Genomic DNA, 24,697 nt, shown 5'->3' with positions numbered 1-24,697 from the left:
ATGGAAGAAAAAATTAATTCAATGTTATTTGTTAAAATTACTACCTTAATCGTTTTAAGTTGGATATGCTATATTTATATATATACGGTGTGGCAATAGTATTTAATGATATTTATATTTTTTGTATTTTATTTTTATTTGTACTATTTTTTAGTGTGATATTATTCATTAGATTATATGATAATCTTTTTTGTGTTTTTTCAGAGCACGAAAAAAAGTTCTTTGGATAAATGTTACAGTTATTGTAAAAAATTATATTCAAGAAATTATCGTTTAATGGCACAATATAATGAGGATAAGGATTCAGTTTTTGTATGTTTAAACGAAAATGTACCAAATGGGGTAAACTATAAAAGAGATATAGCTAATAATGAAAAATTGGTCGTAGAAAAAGAGAAAAAATTAAATAGACGTTTTTCAAGAAATGTAAGATGCCATAAAAAAAATATGAAAAATAAATCGTGTGTATTTGAGACAAAAAAATATTCCCGTTTGGAAAAAAAAATATTCAAAGAACTGGACTATACAGATTTTCTGAAAAACAGCAGAACAATTAGTGAAAAGACTTACAATAAAATAATGCGTAAAAAATACGGATTGCGACTAGCTTTACCTGTTATCGTAATACTATTACTATCAACATCGCTCATATTGGATTTTGGCGGATTTGGACTTATAGGAGCGTTGATTAAGACATTGAATGCAATTACAACAGGATGGTTGGAAAGTTTACATATAGCATTGAAGGGATCGTTCTTATGTGATTTCCTCAAATCTGTAGGTAAAGGAGTGAAATCAGTATCAAGGAAAGGTAAAGCCGTTCCAGATCACTATTATGTAACAGGTTTTTTTGGTATTTTTATATATTTAATACCTTTCATTGTAATAGGTGTAACAATTATATTATGGGTAATATATTATCATAAAAAAGTAAAAAAATATGAAAAAATTAAATTTATGAAAAGGTAAAATGTATAATAAGTAATATGTACCTCTGTATAATGAAGTCCTTAATAAAAAGGATATACTATAATATCTATAGTTCTATTCTTAATAGAGGTTTAATAAAATTGCTTAAATTTTATAAATCATTAAATTTATATCTATCATTTTTGATATACAGCTACAAAAAAAAGTTAGTTTTTTTGTGAATTTAAAAGTTTAAAATTATAAAATATGTATTATAATGTATTGATTTTGTTTAAATAAATATTAGGTCTTAGTATGTGTGTATATAAGTAGTTTCTTATGAAATATATGTATTTGTTAGTTAAGATTAATATATGATACCACAATTCGTATAATATTATTCTGGTTGTATGTTAATTTATATTTGAATTATTAGAAATAGTACCTTTCATTTTTTAAATAATTGTAGTTTAATATTCTTATTAATGGTACTATTAAAAAAATTTATGATTAATTTTAAATTACAAATGAATGTGTCTTGTTTTATATTTAATGAAAATAAATAATAATATTTTGTTTCACCGATATATTTATATATATATATATTTATATATTTTTACTTGAAAACTTAACTTCTATGTTATAACATAATATTTATGATATATAAGTTATATATTTTTTTTAAAAGTTTTTATAAAAAACTTTCCATCGTTTTTTTATATTTTTAAGAGGAAAATATAAATATATAATTAAATAATATGATTATAAAATATGGGTTATTTTTAATAGTTTACTAAAATTGGAAATATCAATATTCAAAATTAACTGAAGGGTCAAAAAGTTTTAATTTATTATTATTGTGCTTCGTTATGGTGATAACTAAATTTTGGAAGGTCTAGTTAAATGTATATTTATTCCAAAACTATATATAAATATACTATAGTTATATATTTTTTTTTCATAATTAAAAAGAAAATTTAATTAATTAAATGCAAAAATATATTAGTATAACTTATATTGGAATTATTTGTCTTTTTTTCTTCTTTTTTTCGTAATTGACATCTAAATATGTGTTATATATCAATATAAATCAAAAATATCATTAAAATTAATACAAATAAATATATATACTGTAGAACCACATAATAATGTATCGGTATTTATTTATATATTTGTACTATATTCATGGTCATTTATAAATATATAAGTAAAGATTTAATATTATTTAAAGAATGCAAAATGATACATATAGTTTATATTCACTGATAAGTACTCACATACATTTAAATTCTCATTTTGTAAATGAAATAAAACAAAACAAAAAACAAAAACTGTTTTCATATATACAATTCATATATACACATATATTTTTGGTTTAGATGCGCGAGTTAGTATTCAAGTTATTTCTAAGAACTGTTCAACACAAATTAGTGTATTTTCGTTTTTACTATAAAATGCATGTATGTTATTATTAATACGGTGTATGACAAAGTTGTAATAATATATAAGTTTATACGTACTTTTAATATTTTATTATTACTATTACGTAGTTCTTTAATTAATTCTATTTTATAGTTATTACTTATATGTGCTTAATGTAATAAAACGTAAAGAATAAAATATATGTGTTTTTATTGTTTATTGCATAAAAAAATATATTATTGAAACAATGATATTCTGATAATTATGCCGATATGTAACTATTAATATATATTATTACTTTTATTTTATTATATAATATTAAAATTTCTTCTAAGTATATATATATATATTTATTTATTTATTTAAAAAACGAAATAAATAATAAATTATATAGTAGAATTTAAAAACAATTCATTTAGAAGTAATATGAATTAATCTTAATTTAAAATAGTAACTTACGAAAATTATTATACAAAAATAAAAAATTCTCATTTATTGAATTTTTAAATATATATTAAATTATATATTTTGTAATATCTAGTAAATTATATTTTTCTAAATACATTATAGATCATTAAATAATTAAAGCGCCGCAATTAATATAATACAAACTGTTGTAGTAACTATGCTTTATTTAACCTTATTATTATTAGAATATTATAATAATTTATATTATATAACATTAAATTCCAATTTTTGAAAACAAATGGTTTATAAAATTAGAATTATTAAAATAAAAATATTGCTAAAATTGGTTATAGTCTAAATACAGAGAAAATACATAACCTATATTCTCTACATTCTATATGCTAATACATGAAATATATGTTTGGAAATATTTAGTAAACTTATTTTTATTTTAACATATTTATAAGTGATGAATAAAAAAATATTTAATTATTGTTCCACATCAATTAATTAAACTATATTTTTTAAATATTTATAAATGTATTCAAATTATTTTTTTTTAATAAAAATTAATTTGTTAAAAGCAAAATAAAGATAAGAATTTTATTATATATTATTAAAGATATTTTTCCTTGTGTCTACTGTTAAAGATATTATATGTACATTTTTTTTTTATCGCTTCATATATAGATAAAGGAAAAATGATAAAAATACTAAATATGTAATAAATTATTTTTTAGCATTAAAAGAATATTATACTACGGTTTATTTATTCTTTCTTGAATAAGTTATAGTATTAAAATTTTATATCATGGAAAAAAAAATGATGATAATTTTACGTATTAAAATTTATGCGTTTATACTTTTATCCTGGACAAACCATTTTAAAAATGACGTAGTATGAAAATATTATTTGAAAATATTTTGGTTATTACCATTTTTAGTGTTTTATTTTTGTTAATAAGCTTTTTTAGCATAAAATATTTCATTTAATAAATAACAAATGTTTACTTTGTTTTTTTTAGAGTACATTTAAGATGTCTGAAGTTGATAACTACAAGCTTGAAAAAAAAATAAATGCAAGCACATATAGGATACTAGCAAAATATAAACAAGATAAGGATTCATGTGCTGTATATTTACATGAATATATACCAAAATATCAATCAAAAGAAAAAAGGTACGTATCTAATAATGAAGAAAAAAACCCAGAAACAAAAAAGCAGTCAAATGGAAGGGCATTAGTGAATGAAGGAGGTCATAAGCAACATATGAAAAATAAATCTTTTATGTTTGAAACAAGAGCATATTCTCGTATAGAAAAAAAAATATTCAAAGAATTAGATTACTTAGATTTTCTTCAAAACAACAGAACTATTACTAATAAGTTTTTCAGAAAAATAATATTTAAAAAAAAAAAAGTACGAATTTGTTTACCTTTATTCTTATTCTTGTTTTTATTAATCTCAATAATATTAGATTTTTCTTGTGGTTATGGAATTATTGGGGGATTGCTAAAAGTACTGAAAAACACACATGGAGCTAAATGGTCAAGTCCCTTACGTGCTTTCTTGGGGAAACTCAATTTAGACTTTTTGTGGCATACAGCTAAGATTCCTGTGAATGGTGCATCAACATCTCCTAGAAATTGGACTTTTATAACTAAACCTTTTCTAATTTATATAATTTATTGTATACCTCTCCTAGTACTGGGTATCACCATTATATTAGGAATTTTTTACTACCATAAAAAGGTAAAAAAATATCAAGAAATTAAGTTCAGGAAAAGGTAAAATCTATAATAAGTAATATGTTAGTTTGTGTAATCTTCAATATGAACTGATATATGTATCATCCCTATTAATATGCCTAATAAACATTCCCATAATTTCTTATATTTTACATTTGTATCCATATACATATGGTATTTTTAGGATACAACAGTTAAAATATATGTTCTTTGTTTTTTTGTGAATTTAAAATTTTTCTTTTTTCTAAACATATATATTCTGAAATTATTATAGAATTATTAAATATACATTATGAACTAGTAAATATATGTGATTATGTCAATGGATTCTTATGAAAAATATATATTTTTATATTATAACTCATATATAATAAGACAATTTATATAATTGTCTTTAAATAGGGTGTTAATCAATGTTTGAATTATAAAATATTGTACATTCTAATTTTCAATATTTCACAGTAACACTATTATATATTAACTAAATTAAAAATATTTTTTGTTATTTTTTGGGTAAAAATGAACGTGATTTTTTTTATTTTTAATGAAATATACTGAAAGTGTTTTGTTCCCATGCATGTGTATATATGCATGTTTTGTTATTTACTTTAAAAAAAAAATAATATCATATTAAAATATGAATGATCTATAATAGTTTACTATATTCATAAAATTAATTATTTGCAATTAAAGAGTTAAATGCATATATCGCATTGCTATAATGATTAAATGAATTATTAATTAATATTTAAAAACTATTTTTATATATATTTTATTGAAAATTTTTATATAAATATATTATGAATTTTATATATATCCTACGTCATTGAATCATTAAAATAACGATTTGAATTTAATCAGATATTATTAGTTAATATGTCGAAATTTAGTTTTATTTTTATGTTTATCTCGTAATAGTAAATTTAGAAAAATACATTATATGAGGGTAAAATAAAAATTTTAATTAAGCATAATGAAAAAAAATATATACAGTTGTAAAAACATGTAATTATTTGTAAATAAAGAATTACATATTCGTGCTCTTTACGCACTTTCCATAAATATATGATGTAAATTGTTAAAATAATTTTAAATGTATATAATAATAAAGTTTATATTAATTAATAATTTCTTTAAAAAATAATGACAATTTTTAAACAAAATAAATGTTAAAGAATATTTTGTTCTAATATATAACTTATGAATGCGTAATATTTTTTATATTTTTTATATATTTTTAAATAAGGCATAATGTAAAATTTAATCTATTTTTTTTTTACTGTTTAGTTAAAAAATTTAAAAAATATGTTTCTTCTCTCAACCGTTTTTGAGTAAATTTAATAAATACAATTCACATATTAAATTTGATTTTTCATATTTTCTAAACAAACTCATAATATAACTTTAATATATAATTTAGTTGCAATAATAGAATGAATTTAAAAATATATTGTTTAATCTCTTAACACATAGATATCCCATTTTTTATAAATGCATACTTATATAGTAAATATCATAATAACATCATATATAGAAAATTTTGTATGACAGCGAAAATATTTCTAATTATTGTTTAAATAAAAAACATATATATTTATATATATATTATTAATATTAAATGTTATTTTATTTGAATAGAATATCTTTTTCTATTAATAAAATATAAGCATATATATGGCATAAATTATTGTGATAATGTATTTTTTTACTTTTACATTAACAACTATATTAAAAAAAAAATAATTAATTGAATTAGAATCAATTCTATTTTATATGGTAATTTTTTAATAAAAGGCAATGTGAAAATTGAGAATATCGATACTTATTTACTTAAAAGATTGGGAAGAAATATCGAAAGGAAATTTATTACAATTGTGTCATTTTTTTAATGTCATAAAATAACTTATATATTTATTGTTATATTGTTCATAATAATTTGAAATATGCATGAATTTAAAATTTTTTTAGATTATATATATAATAAAAATGATTTATGAATTTATAAAAACTGTTTAAAATATTTTACAAGTTTTATACAAATATTCTATCAAATAATATTAACAGAATTATAATTATATACTAGACTTCGAAGGTTATTACAGAAGCCCAAGTAAATATAAGATACTATGGATAAATCAAAGAACAATTTGTATATTTCTATATTTTTATATAATTATTTTAATTGAATATAGGATGATAATTATACAAAAGGAACATTACACATAAGAAGTCATATTTGTTGTAACTATTTGTACGTTTCCGCGGAATTCATAGAATATATATTTCAAAGAACACTATAATTAAAATATTATTATTTATTGTAATTATAAATGAAGTGGTCTAATATTATTTTTGATTATGATTTTTATGGTTACTTTTGTGTCAACAGATAATGATATATAAAAATTATATTTTTATATCATATGAAAACAAAGTTACAGATAATTAATATTTTTAGTTGCACTGACTTTTAAACAGGATTACTATAGTAACGCACAATCATATTATATTCTTCTAAGACGTTTTTCAAATTTAGATAATATTATAATTTAAGAAAAAGTGACATTTCAAAATAAAGTAATATGTTAATTTAAGCAAAGCGTATAAAGTATATTAATTAAAAAACAGCTGTAAACGATATTTAAAAGGAACCTTTTTATTTGTTAATTATAGATAATTGCAATATACAAAGATTAGTATAGGAGAACAAACATATAAATAAATAAATATCATATAAATCTGTGAACAAATTACATATGTATTATTAGAGTATTATATAAGAATTTAATTCGTATATTATGAATTTTTTAAAATATTCTTTCTTTTTAATTTTACATTTTAATATAGACAGACATATAAGTTACTGAACTGTGATATATAACCATATGAAAAAAACAACATATAATACTCTCTTTTAATGAAAGTTTTATATATAAAATGACATTGTATGTCAATACATAGCATTGTTCTAATGTTATAATAAGTTTTTTTTTTTTAAATATAAAGATAAATTGAAGAATATGCATATAATACAAGGTATAAACATAAAAAAATTTTCACTTTTTTTCTTTAATGTATTTTACAATAAAAATTTAGTAACGATTGATTTCTTCTTGTTCTTTTTAGCTTCTTTCCCATATCTATTATATACTTCGATGTATATATTTTAATGTATGTTTGATTTTATTATATACATATTGTTTCATTTTGGAGTTTCTTCTGTTTATATATACAGTTTTATCTTTTTTTTTTCATTTTTTTTGAACGCTTTTTATGTATATACATGTATGAATGAGGATATAATATAAAATGTACATGTATATATATCCCTAAAATTTTCTTTATTTCAAATTTTCTTTTCTCCCTTTTATCTCACTTTAACCCAACTTTTTGTCTTTCTTTTTTTTTGAAGTTAGAATGTAAAAAATTAAAATAAAAAAATAATATATTAATAAATTGTAATAGTATTTCCTTGTGTATAAATTTTTAAAAATATGATAAATTATAAATTTAGCTTAACAATTGTAAAAATGTCAATGTATGGTAAGTATAAGATAGAACTTTTATAATAATTGTATTAATGTATGTAATACTAATTGGTATACTTATTTTATTTTTTTCACTTGATGTACTGCTTTTAATTATAGGCTTAAATATTAATGAAATGTAAATGCATAAATTCTAATAAATATAAAATATGAGAATTGAGGGAATTATCGCTGTGTACATGAATTATACGCTTTCTTTTTATAGGTTAACTGTATCTTTATCAAGATAAATTAATCATCCTGAAAGAAGGTTATGTTAAAAGAGGAATAAAAAAGGAGATAAACATTATCTGATAAGTCCATGGAAAAGTGGCTCCAGTAAAATAAAAAAAAGTAAAATATAATAAAATATGATTAATACTGATACACAATGTATATATACAGTTGGATATTTTAAGATAATTTTTTTTTCCGTTTTTTTTTAAGTTCAAACAGAAATTACAAAGATGTTTTTCTAAAAAGGAAAATGGATATACACACAAGTGTTTTGTGAAAAACAGACAGAAATAAAATGGTTGTGTGTCTCTTTACAACATTTTCCTAAATTATTTTTTTTTTCCTTAGCATGTATGAAAGGGTGAAAATATAAAAATTAAGAAATTAATTATATAATTTGTTGGGAATTAGAGATATAAAAGTTGATAACTATTGTTTTCAAAAAATTTATATATGTCATCTATTCTGATATGCCATGTATATATACATTGGAGATGAACATACATGTATGTAAATGCGTATGGGCGCGTGACTATATATAAATATGTATACCTACATAATGTAATGTATCCATTTATATATTTTAATACATTTATATTTCTACATTTCAAAAGGCACATCTTTTTTTTTTAAGCGTGAAAAATATATTGAATTATTTATCTATATTTATAATACGGTTGATAGAGGCATGTTTTCTTCCATAAACAGATGGTACACAAAAATAATAATAACTAATAAAACAAATGAAATATATTTTTTACAACTTCATTTATCTACTTTTTCTTATGAAATCATTATGGCAGTTCCTTTTGATGGATGAGCTTCATATATATATATGTAGATTTTTTTTTATGTTGTACCGTACATATGTGAAACGAACGAAAGAACTCATAAGAAGAATACATTTATAAAGACACCAATGTATATTAAAATCATTTAAAATAAAATATATCAAATAGGGTATTTATCGTCATTAAGTAATTTTAAGTATATAAATAAATGAAAAAATATGGGTTAACAATTTCGTTCATGTTGTGTACTCTCATCGAATATCATTATTCATAGATGTACGCTTACGTATGCATAAGGCATGTATATATATATTTTTTTATTTTTCATGTACTAGATTTTCTTGCACATGTTATAGTGCTTATATTGAAAAGTCATAACAGGAAGCACGTAAATAAATAAATAAATATATATATACAAATGTTGTGTCCTAAAAATTTATTCATTCGTTATGTCTCTGACTACCTTCTGATGTTCCCCCGTTTTAGTTATTTGCATGTAATTGTAAGTTTATGTGAATATGAAAGTATAAAATATATGATAAAGTTCTTATGAACGAAAAGGAGAATATCACCAATGCATAAAGTTTATTGAAAGAGATGATCTCTTAATGTTGTTAATAATTAAAACGATTAAGAACAAAAATATATATTAATCCTCCTGTACAGGAGGTTGTTTAAATTAATTCGTAAAAAATAATAATTCAAGTGTATCCCCATTCTATATCGAGTCAAAATTGTAAACTTTTGAATACATTTATGTATGATTTTTTTAGAGGGTTTTTTATATTGTACATTTATTGTAAGAACTGAGAAATAACAAATAAGAATGTAAAAAATGTAAACATATAAAGACAAATGTAAAAGTTAATTTAGTCTAAATCGAAGTAGCACCCTTTATTTATAAATATATGTATAAATATTCTGACGTGGAATTACTCGTAGATACCCATGTTTATAATATTCTACACCAATAAATAAGCACATTAGGAAATGTATATATGTATTAATGCAGACTGTATATAAACAACTCTGGCATGTAATTATGAATATAAATAATTAATTCATTTACAAGATAGAGCAGAATAGTGAAAATTTTACTATTATTTTTGTTAATTTTTTTTTTTTTTTTTTTGGTTTCATATTTATTTTTTATATTAATGTATTTTTAACAAGAACTATTTTGAAATAAAAATTATAATGAGAAATACATATTACAAAATTAAATACCAAAATATTTTTATTATATATATATATTTTTTTTTTTTTCGATATTTTAATTAGGATATATTCATATGTACTAATATAATTTTACTTATTAGAATGAAATATTAATAGCTCCTTAAGAATATAATAATTTATAACATATTTGAATTAAAAGAGTGGTTTATATCAAGATTGATATCTTATTATTTATATTATATTATATATGAAGTTAATTATTTTTAATAAATATTACTTATATATATGTAATAGACGGGTAATATAAATATTTGTTATCGACACTATGTAGCTAATATATATTTGAACCAGAGTTAGCCTAATATTGAAATGCATAATACAGAAATTACTTATTTTCTTCTTTCTGAAAATACATGTATATAGTTAAAATGAGTAAAATATATATAATGAAATTAAGTTATTCATAATATAATATTTAAGTAAATTTTAAGGATAAATTTTATTTGTACTTATGAGATCAATATATATAGATGATTATTTATACATTTGTTATTCAATGAATTTTTTCTTTATGCTTTTAATAGGGAATTAATGGAAACTTATATATATGGAAAAATATAATTAATTTATATTAATGACTAAGATTTTTTTCAAACACTACACTTCCTTTTAAAAATATAAATCTATTGCAATAGTAATTTGATATATATATATATATATATATATATATATAATTCATACATGTTCAATAATTATTTTACTAATTTTATAAGCTATTATAAGTAATAATTAAAATATTACTCTCTATTATGTATATAAGGATTACTTACATAAGGATAGGTTATATAAATTTTTGTGATATTTATATATGAGTATTTTAGTATGAATAATTATAGTATTTCCAAAAATGCTTTCCCGTAATTTCAAAAATAAAACTTAAATTATGATTTCTATTAAACTTGTTAAGCATGAGGTACGTAAATTTGAAAATATATTACTTATACAAGAAAAATATTAAGTATTCCATTTATTCGGATATACAGAGCTGAAACTGGATATTTTGAATTGAATATTTGCATAAAAATACAAAAGAAATATTGATCATTTTGTTAATGAAAATTGTAGTAAGAACATTAATTTTTTTTTTCATTATAAATATATAAAGTTATGATATTTTACGAAATAATATTTTTTATGCATTTGATATATATACATATGTAAGGATTTTGTCCTAGGATTATGATTAAAGGAAGGATATTATAAAATTGCGTTAGTAAAGTTTTAAATTCAAGGAGATTTGTTAGTAGAATATTATTAATTTTTGTATTACAGAGTTTTACTAATGAAACTAAGATTAAATACATATATTACATTCTTGTCACAACTGCTTAATTGTACTACATAGGAATGACTTAATAATTTAGTATAAAATAATTCACTAATCAAAAAATATGTATTTTTATTCTTAATTGAATTAAACTAATACATATTTAGATTAAGAACTTTTTGATGCTATTATATTTTATAAAATAATTTATGTATATCGTCACTTTTCTTTTCTTTAATCAAATTTCATCAAAATACACATAAATATATATATATATATATATGTAAATAAAATAAAAAAAATTATGTTTGTAAAATTAAAAACCTTTAATTTAAAAATTATAGTATAAAATATATATAATTAAAATTTATACTGTAATAATAAAAGATGAATCTTTAATTAGTCTTAAAATATATATTTTATCATATATTATTTATTATGTTTATTATTTTAAAATATGTTATAAAACAAACAAGAATACATATTTTATCCTAGTAACCGATGGTTGTAATATTAATAACACAAAACGATATGTCATATATTGTTATTTTCATCTATTATTACTATTATTATAATAATTAATACATTTCATGAAATAATAAAAAAATTTCAAAAACATAACTTATATAAAATAAAAATTATTAATTTGTAACATTTATGAAATAGCAATTATTCTATTTCTTTAAAGATGAATTAATTATCTATGTTATATATTATCTATAATCTATATAAACTCTCTATATATAAATATTTAGAAATCATTTTTTATTTTAAAAAGTTTTAATAATAAAGTTATTTAATTATTACATTATATTACATAATTATTTTATTTTTTATTTTTTATTTTTGAATATTTTTCAATGAACTAAGATTATTTTATTATTGAATAAATTATTTACATTAAAATAAAATTATGTAAATAATTTATTATATGTTCTAAAAACTTTTTTTGTCCTTGTAATAAAATGTATTACACTTAATATATTTTATTAGGTATTTAAAAAGGACTATCAATTTTAATTTATAAAAACTAATAATGCATTTTATCATTAAAAATATATTATATTAATATTGTTAATTTTTACTTACTTTATATATTAGAATATTATAGACCTTTATTATGGAACATAAAATTAAGTTATTCTTATTTATTAAAATATATGCTTTCATAGGTTTAACTTGGATATGTGATCTTAGCAATAACGTAATAAAAAAATAATATATAAGGAAATATTTATTTTAAATATTCTCACTATATTATTTTTATTAATACTGTTATTTAACATAAATTAATTATTATTTAAATTAAAAATATATTGATTTTTTAGGGAAAGTTTAACAAATATTTCTATGACAACTACAATAATGATAGAAAATTAGGTATAAGAAAATATCGATTATTAGCAAAATATAAACTAGATAAGGATTCAAATATTGCGCATTTAAAAGGGGATTCACTAAATAATGAAAGGTGCAAAAAAAATTATGTATCTAGTAGTGAGAAATGGGCCAACGAAAATAACAAAAAAATTAATAGAAATTTATTAAATAAGGCGCAATATTATACAGAAGTTGTGGATTATGATAGTGGAATGTTCGATGGAAAACATTTCCATTTTGAAAAAAAATGGATAAAAAAGAAAAATTATGATAATTTAGTTGAACGAAATAGAAGAATTTGTGACAAAGCTTTAAAAAAAATAAAATTTAGAAGTTACGGTTTTGGAGTTGCTCAATTTTTTATTTTTTTCTTATTTGGTGTGGGATTATCAATATTACCAACATTCGCATTTTGGGGTAGTATAAAGAATAATATTGAAAGTATCCCATTAATTGGTGAATTGTATAAATCTATAGAACAGTTGAAGGAGATTGAACAATTTTATATTTACTTAGCATTATTTAGCGTAATTATGATTACGTTATCAGTTATGCTTATTACTGGATTGTATAAGATCTTAAGAAATAATGAAAAATATAACAAAATTAAATTAATGACTAAGTAAATTGTATAATCAGCTATATATACTTTTTTGTAATGAATTCATCAATATGACGAAATAATTGTAGAAATTTTAGTCAGATACTTAAGAAGCATATATATAATTAATATCATATTATATTATAAGTGCACATATGTGTACCTGAACACCTTATATACAACAATAAAAATATATCATTTACGTTTATTTGTTTATTAGTATGTTTTAAATTTTCCTAATTTGGATTTTAATTAACGTGTTTTTCTTATCTACATGTTATGGTATAACATATATATTTGTGTATTAGGATATATTTCTATGAATATATATATTTATGCTTTAGAACGAATATATAATTGAACAGTTCAAATAATTATGTGGAACTGCTATAATATATAATTATACTAAACTATTTTTCTTTTTATTTTGTATCTTTTTCTGGTCTAATATTATTGTTTTATTAGGTTTTTAAGAAAATCAGTTAATGATTTTAAATTAAAAATAGATATGCCGTCTTTTGTATTCTATATACGGGAATGAATGTTTTATATTAAATTGATATATATATGTATAAATGTATATATTTTAATAAAAAAAAGACTTAATAATTATTATATAATATAAAATTTTGATAAATATTCAACAAATCATATTTATTGTAAAAATAATATAAACTAGCTTTTAGTTTTTATTTCATTGTATAAATGTGAAACTATAAATATATAATAAAAAAACATATCTTTTCCATTATGTATTATTTATAAATGATTAATGGCTTGGAAATTATAAATCATTAAAATTAAAAGAAAACTTAAAACATATTATCATTTATTATTTGTCCTTAATAATACAATTATTTCTATTTTGTATAAATAAATTAAATATATATTATACAGATATTACTATATTAATGAACTATATATTATATTTATATTTTTATATCATTAATATATTAAATTAATGAAATAAATTTATTCAGTTATTTGTAGATCATTTTTTTGAAATAAATTTTTTTTTTTTTTTTTAATATTATTTATGTTTATATCGTATAACATCTCATTGGTATAATTAAAATCATTTTTAAGTAATATAAATTTTAAATTAACTATGATTCGCATTTATTATTTCATGGAATGTATTTTATAACTAACGAATCAAAATATTTTTAACAGTATAGAAATCATAAGTATTTTGTTCTCATATAAGAAAGTGTTTGTATTTTTAACAAAAAAGGATAAGATTAAAACGCCATCTTCTCAGATGCATAGGTTAAGTAATTATATAACTACAACTTATTTATTTTTGATTATGTGAAAAAATTAGGAATTCCTCTAATTCAGTAGTGATGTATATTTTAATAATTTTAGTAATTATATTTTTTTATTATTTTTCATCTTAATTCAATATGCCCTTTTTTACGAATAATTATTAAAAGTCTTTGAAAAAGTTATTGTCTTCACTGTAAATTACCATAGTTCACGGAACTTCTTTTTAATAACTATTTTCATTTTATTGAAATCTCTATTTGTCTTTAATTTTATATTTCTGTGCTTTAATCTTAATATATTTTTATATTTCTATTTCATTCTTTTGAAGAATTTTTATAAATTCACCAATTAATTATGAATATACATAATTATCATTATTTTGCTGATTTTAAATGTACTTATATGTGATATATTACATAGCATGCCGTTTTGTTTAGAACAATTATTAATATGACATTATTTATAGATTTTTTGATACATTTTGTCAAGTATTAATATTTTTTTTTGTTTGCAAATACGAGATTTTACATTTATAAAGTTTGCCATATATAAAATGCAAGAGTATAAAACACAATTTGTACATTTCCATGTAAAATATGTAAATTAAATTTTTATTAAAAATTTATTAATTTATATTAATATATAGTTTCAAAACAAATTTTAATTTACTTTTTTAGTACATAGGTAATTCTTCAAGTTGGTGTTACAGAATAAAAAGGAAATTATATAGTATTTATTCTAGATTAGAATCTTTGTTTTTAATATACAATAATAAAAAATACATAAGTACTTTTACCTAATATTAAATATAAAATAAAAAGTTTCTATGGATTCTAATATAACATAATAGCCTTTACATATTGTTCTTTTTAACTCAATATTCTATATAAAATTCCGCTTATAGAAAAAACCTAATCTCAAATTATTGATATCATTATTTATACTTATAATTTATGAAAAACTAAGAAAAAAAAAAAATATTTAATAAACTATTAATAATAGGTAATTAATATTTTCCTTCATAAACTTAAAAGGATCCAACAGCTTATGTTGCCATTGAGATTGTAAAAAGGATAGCTGAAATCAAGAAATGGTTATACATGAATATAGAAATATATTTAAAAAAAAAAAAAAAAGGATAAAAACTGTATTATGAATATAAATATAGAAGTATCATATCAATGAAAAAATGATAAATGAGTATTTAAAAAGTGATATTATTTAGAAATATATGTAGGATTACTTGGAAAACATGAAAAAAAAACAACTATATATATTGTATAAATGAGTTTAATTTGAATTTAAAAAATGCGTTATGAAATTTTAATTTATTATACAAATATAAAACGAGTTATAGAATAAAATAGTAGGCAACATATAAGTTCAATTACATATTTAATAGATTATATGGAAAGAATGAATAAAAAAACTTATGTATATATAAGAGGATAAGTGAACATTATGAACTGTAAATTTCACTGCTTTATATTTTGTAGAGAAAATGTAGAAATATGAATAAATAAATGACTAATGAAGAAATTATTCATACTAGAATAATATTTTAAATGATGATTTATGAAATTGATTAAGATATATAAAAGAGAAATACATATGTGTGGTATCGGAGTTAAAGAATGTTCGTTAACAATAATTTAGGAAGTTTAAAAGATAAAGAATATTTTAGTGAATTTCATAATTGTAAAATAAAAATATTAGCGGCACAATTATTTGCAATAATACATATAATGAAATTAGAAGAACATATGAATAAAATATACACATAAAACAAAATGTCTTTTTTTTATATTTACCAATCAAAAATATGAAGAGTTTAAATTATTTCAATAAAAAATAAAATCCTTCAGATACAAAGGAAGATATAAAATAATCATGTTAAACATGATGAAAAAAATGAATTGTAAATATATAAGCTTGAAGAACTTTTTGTCAAGGTAAGAACATTTTTGACGAGGAATTATTATTAAAAAGAATCATTTTGGTTTAAACATGCTAATTTATCTGAATTAAAAAAAAAATTTATGAATACAAATACTATAAGAGTAATAGAGAAAAGCTTACAAAGGCGTAACCATAAGAAAATATGTGACATGAAAGAGAATGAAGATATAATGAAATAAATTGTCTATAAATTGTTCCTGATAAAGGAAAAATAAAAAATATATGGAAATATTCTAATAGATTATGTAAAAGCATATATCAAATAACTGATTCCTTTTGGAAAAAAATACTTTTTATTATGTATTGAAAAAATAATCGTAATAATATATATATTTGAAAATTACATTATTTTTTCAGCTTGTTTATTTTATTGTTCATCAGAATATATATTAACATTTATTCTTTATATATATGATTAAAAAAAAAAAAATAATATATTATGTATACAATTTTAAAATATTACATTTACATATAATATTATAAATTATAAATAATTAAAAATAAGAAATTTAAAAAATTGTTATAGAAAAACAAAAAATTATAATTTATTCACCAATAAGATATGAAACGTTTTATATATTTGGTTCCATATAATACATTAAATATTTTAAATATATTATAGAACATTAAAGAATGATATTGTTATAATTAATATATCATATGATGTTATGCTAAAATTTTGATTTTTATATTTATCATTATTAATATTATTATATAAATTAATAACATTAAACAATAATAACAAGTTTTTCCAATATATAATATTTATACAATTATATTAATAATAAAACATTGTCAAAATTAGTTATAATCATTTCAATGTAGAGAATAGTGTAATATCTATATTCTATATATTCTATATTCTACATATACTATAGTATTTACAGTTAATATTCTGCATCAAATCTATATTTATAAATATGAAAAATTTTATATTTTTTTATTATTTTATTTTTTAAAGTTTTAATTTAAAACATTATTTAGTTACTCTATTAAATAATTTAATCATATATTCAGAATGTTTAGGGATAAATTCAAGTTATTCTATTTAAATTAAAATTAGTTTTTTAAAAATAAAATTAAAATTATATAATATACATTTAAAGTTATTTATACTTGTCTCTATTGTCAAAAAAATTATATATATATATATTTTATCATGTTTTTAAGAAAAAATAAAATAGAATAGAAAAAAGAAATTAAATCAATAATAAGTTATCCTTTAACATTAAATTAATATTTTACTATTGTTAAGTTATTATTTTATGAATATATTAAAATATAAGTAATTAACGTCAAGGAACAAACAATGAAGTTACTCTTATTTATTAAAATTGTCGCCTTTGTCCTATTAACTTGGATCTCCCAATTTTATAATGATTCTGTAAGGAAATATTTTTAAATTAAGTTTGTTTCATTCAAAAATTTTGTGTGTTTTTTTTATTAATACTTTTTGTTTGAATAAAATTAATTATTATTTTAAATAATGAATATATTCTTTGTTTTTTTAGAGCAAGTGGAACACATGTTTTGAAGAGAAATACAAACATGATACAATATTGTGTGGAAGATATTATCGATTACTAGCAAAATGTACAAAGGATAAGTATTCAAGTAATGTACGTTTAATACGAGAGATACCAAATAACGGAATACAAGAAAAATATAATGTACATGAGAGCGAAATGGGGGTCACAGGAAAAAAGAAAATATCACGTAGAACTTCATTAAAGAATGAGAAATACCATAAAAATCTTATGAAAAATAAATGCTGTATATTTGAAACCAAAAAATATTCCCATTTAGAAAAAAAAATATTCAAGGAACTTGATTATGAGAATTATCTTAAAAACAATAGGACGATTAGTGATAAACTTTACAAAAAAATAATATGTAAAAAGTACGGATTACGACTTGCATTACCTTTATTAATGTTTGTTCTGTTACCAATATCCTTCATATTAGATTATTCTTGTTCTAATGGGTTTATAAATTGGTTATTTTACTTTTTGACAATGTTAACACCAGACTGGATAAACAATTTTCATGAATTTCTGAGGACTTCTTATTTAGGTTGGTTCTTCAAGAAAGGGAAAAGCATTGTGACATCAGAAGTAGTAAGAGAATTGAGAGGAAAGGTGACAAAGGTAACTGAATCATATGTAAGCAGTTTTTTTGTTTATCTAATTTATGTCCTACCTTTCATTATATTGGGTATCACACTTATATTATGGATTGTTTATTACCATAAAAAAGTTAAAAAATTTGAAAATATCAAGTTCACGAAAAAATAATTAAATGCTAAGATATTTATTTATTTTTATAAAGAAGTTGTTTATGTGAAGTAATATTTATAATATCTTTAGTCATCTATTTAATAAATGTAGCTATAATTATTAAATTTTACAAATAAACCTGCATATATATGTCATCTTTTATACAAAAGTGTAAAATAAATTCTTAACTTTTTTGTGAATTTTAACGTTTTAATATATTTCAATTCTTAACATAAAATATTATGTTAGCTTAAATATATATGTAATAATATATATATTTTTTTACTATTTAAATTCATTTTTATAAAAGCCTTATATATATGAACTAACATCAATATATAATAGAAAAATTCATATAATATTATAGAATTCTTGTGATAATTTATATTTTAACCAATAAGTTCTTTCTATTGTATATACTGTTCTAGTATAAAATTATTATTTTTCTAAGTTATTAAGAAAATGTATTACTGGTTTTAAATTAGAATTAAATGTATACTCTTCGGTATTTAGCGATAGAATGTAAATGCATCTTGTTTTGTTGATATTTGTGCATATTTTTTTTATGTTGAGTAGAAATCATAATATAACATCCATACATTAAGTTTTATAAAAAATATGCTACAAAACATAATTATTAAAAAAATTATTATAGTGCACTTATATTATCTTATAGATAATATAAAATTGAAGTTATAAATATATAATAAACAAATATTCTTATTAAAAATTGATTATATATATTCATTTACTAGCTTATGGAACTATATATTTGCAATTACAATAACTTGGATGTATTATTTATTGCTAAATTTAATTAAGGTATTATTAAATTTTGAACTGTATAATTATATATATGTTATATTTAAAATTTATAAAAAAAAAAAATGTATATAATTTTTATCTATTACTTTATTATAATATTAATTAAATGAATTATATGTAAACATATATTAATGGATAATATATATAAATTCATTTTTTTTTTTTATAATAATAAAATATTATGTATATATGCAGGAAGTTATATTATAATTAATAGTAATGAAAAAATATATATTTTTTCTCTAATAACACATAGTTATTATTTTTTGAACATATTTCTTATTTTTCATATATATAAAGATATGGATTAAGGAGATAATATAATTTTAAAAATATACATAAATTTGAATATTATCTTTATTCAAGATTAATAATACATAAATATATATAATGCTCATACTTTGAATAGAATGAAATTCCAAAAAATATGGATTATGTATTTTTAGATAATTCTTAGATATATAATTTTTTTTTTGGTTACATAAATTTTACATTGTTAAATTAAGAAGTGCCATATTTTTTGCACAAGCTTTAATTAATTAAGTGTACTGTATATTATTTTATATATGAAAGTTTTTCTAGTAATTTTCATGAATAAATTTTATATATTAAATTTTTTTTAATGGATTCAAATGAAAATTATAAGATAATTTTAATATGCGTTTTAGTTATCACATTTACTTGCTATTAAAAAGTATTTTTTAACTGTTAAAATAACACGAGCAAGTTTTTTTGTTTGAATAAATATACTAAAGAGATAGAAAATATGAGAATTATCTAAGCGAAATAATCTGTATGGTGAAAGTGAAGAGATTTATAATAAAAATTTTAATATAAAATATTTATTTGTAATTTTTTTTTATAATATTAATTATTACGATATTTTATTAAAATGTTTTTTTTTGTTTATGTAATATAATATGTAAAATAATTATATTATAATAATATTTTTTTTTTTTTTTTTGAATTGTACAATATTTTCTTTTAGTTTTATTTATAAGAGATAAAAAAGAAATGTTCTATAAAAATGAAAAAATTTGACGTTATATTAATTCATACTGTTACATATTTAGGTGTATATGAAAAATAAAATAACTAAATATTAACTTATAACACAATGTAAATTATTACATAAATTATATTATCAGATTTTTATTCCCATATATCTATTAGTAGGTGTCTTGAATCTTCAATATTAAAAATGTAAACTTATTTTAATTTTTCTTTTTTTTTTTAACAATTAAAGAAATTTATTATATTATATTTTTTACAAAAATATGTATTCAAAATTTTTTATTTTTTATTTTTTAATCATCTATTAATATTTAATAATATTAATAATTGATAATTAAAAAGGTACGGTTTATATGGAAAAAATTGAGAAATCATATTAAATTAAAGAAAAAACATTCTTACCGGGTGCAAAAGAGAGATGTATTACTAAAAGACTCTTTAATATAATGTATAAAAACTATTTTAATTAGAACTGTATAGTTAAATGAAATAACATCATAATAAAAATGTTCCATATCATTTAAAAGACATATTTGTAAATTATTTATTTTTATCCCTTAAGATCATTAGTTTTCCATTTATATGTATTTTTATAGGGTACATGAATTTTTTATGACACAAAATTCTCGTTTATTACAATGCCGAGGAGGGAAATTAGTAAATTATATTGAGTATATTTAGCATTGAAATAGAAAATTAAGTTAAATTTTCTACGATCAAAAAAAAAAGAATAAAGTTCTTTTTTAATTTTTCGTGTTACGGTTGTTCTTTTAATTATAACTATATTATTTTTTTTTTAACCTTGTTTGAATATTTTTTCAAATATGAACATATGTTCATGATTAAAAGATACAAATTACATATGTATATATCCCTAAAATGTTATTTACTTAATAATTTAACTTCTCATTTTCATCTCACTCTTCTATCTCTCCGTTTTACCTCAAATTTTTTTTTTTTGCATTTAATTTTCTAAAAATTAAAATATAAAATATTATTAAATATAAATAAAATTATCGCATGCAAAAATTTTCTGAAATAAGATAGAGCATAACTTGCATTTCGTAATTGTGACAAAGTTCCTGAATTGTTAGTATAACCTTAGAGTGTTATAACAATTATTATGATATATGTAACTATAATTCTAAATTTTGCTTTATTTTTTGTGTTTGGTGTGTTGCTTTTCATTGTAGATCTATATATTAGTGGAGTTTACATGCATAAATTTTAATAATTTAAAAAGCAAGAAATGCAAAAATTAATAATATGCATATGTAAACCTTATCAATATGGTAATCCTAAACATTTCTATATATTTTTTGAGGTTATATGTATATGTATATGTATCAAGAAAACTTATTCATCCAGTAAGGTTGTTACGCCGACAAAGTTGAAAATAAAGAAAAAGCAATATCATATCTTACGAGATGCTGAATTAGTGATTTAAAAAAAAAGAAAATAAGAAAAATAAAAAAAAGTAACATAACAAGAAATGTTATTTATAATAATACAAAATATATAACTATAACAGTAAAATTTTGGAGTGATTTTTCTTCTCCCCTCTTCTTTCTATGTTAATAAAACAATTACAAATTTGTTTTTAAGGAGGAAGATAGATCTACATATACATATTTTATGAAAAAGAGATAAAAAGAAAAAAGGGAAATTTAACTCTTTGCAACGTTTCTTTAATTTATTATTGCTTACCTTATTTGGTATAAAAAGCTTAAAATCCATAAAATAAGAAAGTAATTATGTACTTTCTGACATATTACAGATATTAAAGTAGAAAACATTTGTTTTCAAAGTATTTATTTGTGTTAACAATACTGCTACACTGTGTACATATATGTGTGCATATGAATGTGCATATGTACATGTGCATATGAATATGTATGTATGTAAATGCTTATAGGTGAATGGGTAAATACGTATACTTACATAAGGTAAGGTATCCATTTACATATTTCAATACATATGCTTTGTATATTTCAAAAAATGAATCTTTATTTTTAAACATGAAAAAACACTTTGAATTATATATCTATATTATTAACAGGGTTGTAAGAAAGTTTTCCAGCCTAAAGAGAGAATACATAAAAATAATAACTAATTAAACAAATGAGATGTATTTTTTACTTTTGGATTTATCTATTTCATTTTACGAAATCATTACAGCAGTTCCTTATTATGGCTTAGGTTGATATATATATATGAAATTTTTTTTTTATGTTGTTGTACACGTTATGTGTGATACGAATGAAAGAACACATAAGAAAAATACTTTCGTAAAAACAATAATGCTTATTTAATCTCTTTAAAGCAAAGTAAATTGAATAAGGAATTTATCATAGAATGACAATTTTATGTTAATAACTTAAACAATTTGAGGAAATAACTAAGTTAATATATATGAACCTTAGTATGAGAGCATTGTTCATGATTAGATGCTTATCTATGCATACAACGCTCACGCATATATATTCTTTTTTTGTTACACTCTTTGTCTTTGTATGTGTTAGTTTATTTATATTAAAAATCATAAAAAGGAAATCATGTGTACATATATATATGTATACAATCTTTTGCACATTGGAAATTTATTTACATGATATTAATGGCATTACCAACTTACGTTAATCCGTTATAGATGTGAACAAATTAGAGTAAGTTCATTTACAAAGGAGAGAATGCAATGGAAGATAAAATTCAGATAAATGAAAAGGGAAAAGAACAACAATGAATAAAGTTCTTTGAAAAAGTTACTTTTCTTACAGATGTAAATAAAGAAAAAGGATAAAAAAAATATATACTATGAGTAATTTGAACAATGAGGTTTTTAAATTGTCTATTTGGAAAGGAAATTCATTTAACTGTAGCCCATTCTATGTTTAGTCTGAATTGCTAATGTACATTTAATAATCTCTTTTAAAGAACTTTATAAAGATATTAGTTAATGCATTCATCGTAAGCACGACGAAGCAAAAAAAAGAATATAAATAATACAGAAGTATAAAGAGTAAAGGTATAAGCAAAAACTTGAAAGTTATTAGTTCGTCGTAGTATTATAGAAAACATTTAGTATAAGTAAATAAGTGTACATATACACAAACTGTACTTATATTCTGATACATATGTTCAAATATTCAGTATATTTAAAAAAATATGCAAAGAAGTACACACATGTACTAATAAAAATATAAACAAGGAAATTACATATGCAAGTTTTCATGTAATGAATGAATACATATGGAACACAGAAAAAGGAAAAAATTATACATTAATTTTTTTTTCCTGTAAGAATTACGTTAGTTATATGCACAGAAACCAAGGCACAGTAAGAAAGTGTTAAATATATTTTGAAAAAAATATATTAATTAAAAAAAATATGTTTGTAAAATTCTAGATTAATATAAAATGCACATGAATAAAACACATAATGGTTCTAATTTATTGATTATTTTAATACACATATGTTTTTATGGACTTGCTTCAAAAGAAATCATAGTGTACTAGTATTGTTGATAAGATTCAATAGTTATATTATGTGTGATACTGCAAAAATATTACATAATATAATCATGTGAAAATAGTAATTTCAATGAAAATATGTATAGAACGAATAAATTAATTTTTAAATAAAATATTAAAATAAAAAAACACATATGACTCATTATAATATTAAGAACACGCTAAATTAAAAGAAACCTAATCCATTATATCATACGTTGTATATATGATAAATGATTATTAAAATTGACATTTTATCTTCAATAATTTTAAAAATATTATGGTATTAATATAAATATATATGAATTAATAG

At 19.3% G+C, this 24,697-nt stretch overlaps 4 protein-coding genes across 4 annotated transcripts; all 4 read left to right on the top strand.

The window, feature by feature from the left end:
- PmUG01_00054300 (fam-l protein) lies at positions 1-969 on the top strand (the record flags this gene model as incomplete). Its single annotated transcript, XM_029004444.1, has 2 exons — positions 1-87; positions 205-969. The coding sequence occupies 2 exons, from the start codon at positions 1-3 to the stop codon at positions 967-969; spliced, it is 852 nt and encodes a 283-aa protein (XP_028859068.1).
- A 2,581-nt stretch (positions 970-3,550) lies between these two features.
- PmUG01_00054200 (fam-l protein) lies at positions 3,551-4,532 on the top strand (the record flags this gene model as incomplete). The annotated part of the gene is made up of 2 exons (XM_029004433.1): positions 3,551-3,637; positions 3,765-4,532. The coding sequence occupies 2 exons, from the start codon at positions 3,551-3,553 to the stop codon at positions 4,530-4,532; spliced, it is 855 nt and encodes a 284-aa protein (XP_028859067.1).
- Positions 4,533-12,670: 8,138 nt separating this feature from the next.
- PmUG01_00054100 (fam-m protein) lies at positions 12,671-13,556 on the top strand (the record flags this gene model as incomplete). The annotated part of the gene is made up of 2 exons (XM_029004422.1): positions 12,671-12,754; positions 12,879-13,556. The coding sequence occupies 2 exons, from the start codon at positions 12,671-12,673 to the stop codon at positions 13,554-13,556; spliced, it is 762 nt and encodes a 253-aa protein (XP_028859066.1).
- A 4,512-nt stretch (positions 13,557-18,068) lies between these two features.
- On the top strand, positions 18,069-19,053 carry PmUG01_00054000 (fam-l protein; the record flags this gene model as incomplete). Its single annotated transcript, XM_029004411.1, has 2 exons — positions 18,069-18,143; positions 18,271-19,053. 2 exons carry the CDS (start codon positions 18,069-18,071, stop codon positions 19,051-19,053), a joined length of 858 nt encoding a protein of 285 aa, XP_028859065.1.
- Between the last annotated feature and the right edge of the window lie 5,644 nt (positions 19,054-24,697).

This window comes from Plasmodium malariae (assembly GCF_900090045.1).
Source record: "Plasmodium malariae genome assembly, contig: PmUG01_00_28, whole genome shotgun sequence".
In the NCBI taxonomy this organism is placed as follows: domain Eukaryota; phylum Apicomplexa; class Aconoidasida; order Haemosporida; family Plasmodiidae; genus Plasmodium; species Plasmodium malariae.
This window is presented reverse-complemented; position numbering and strand designations above follow the sequence as displayed.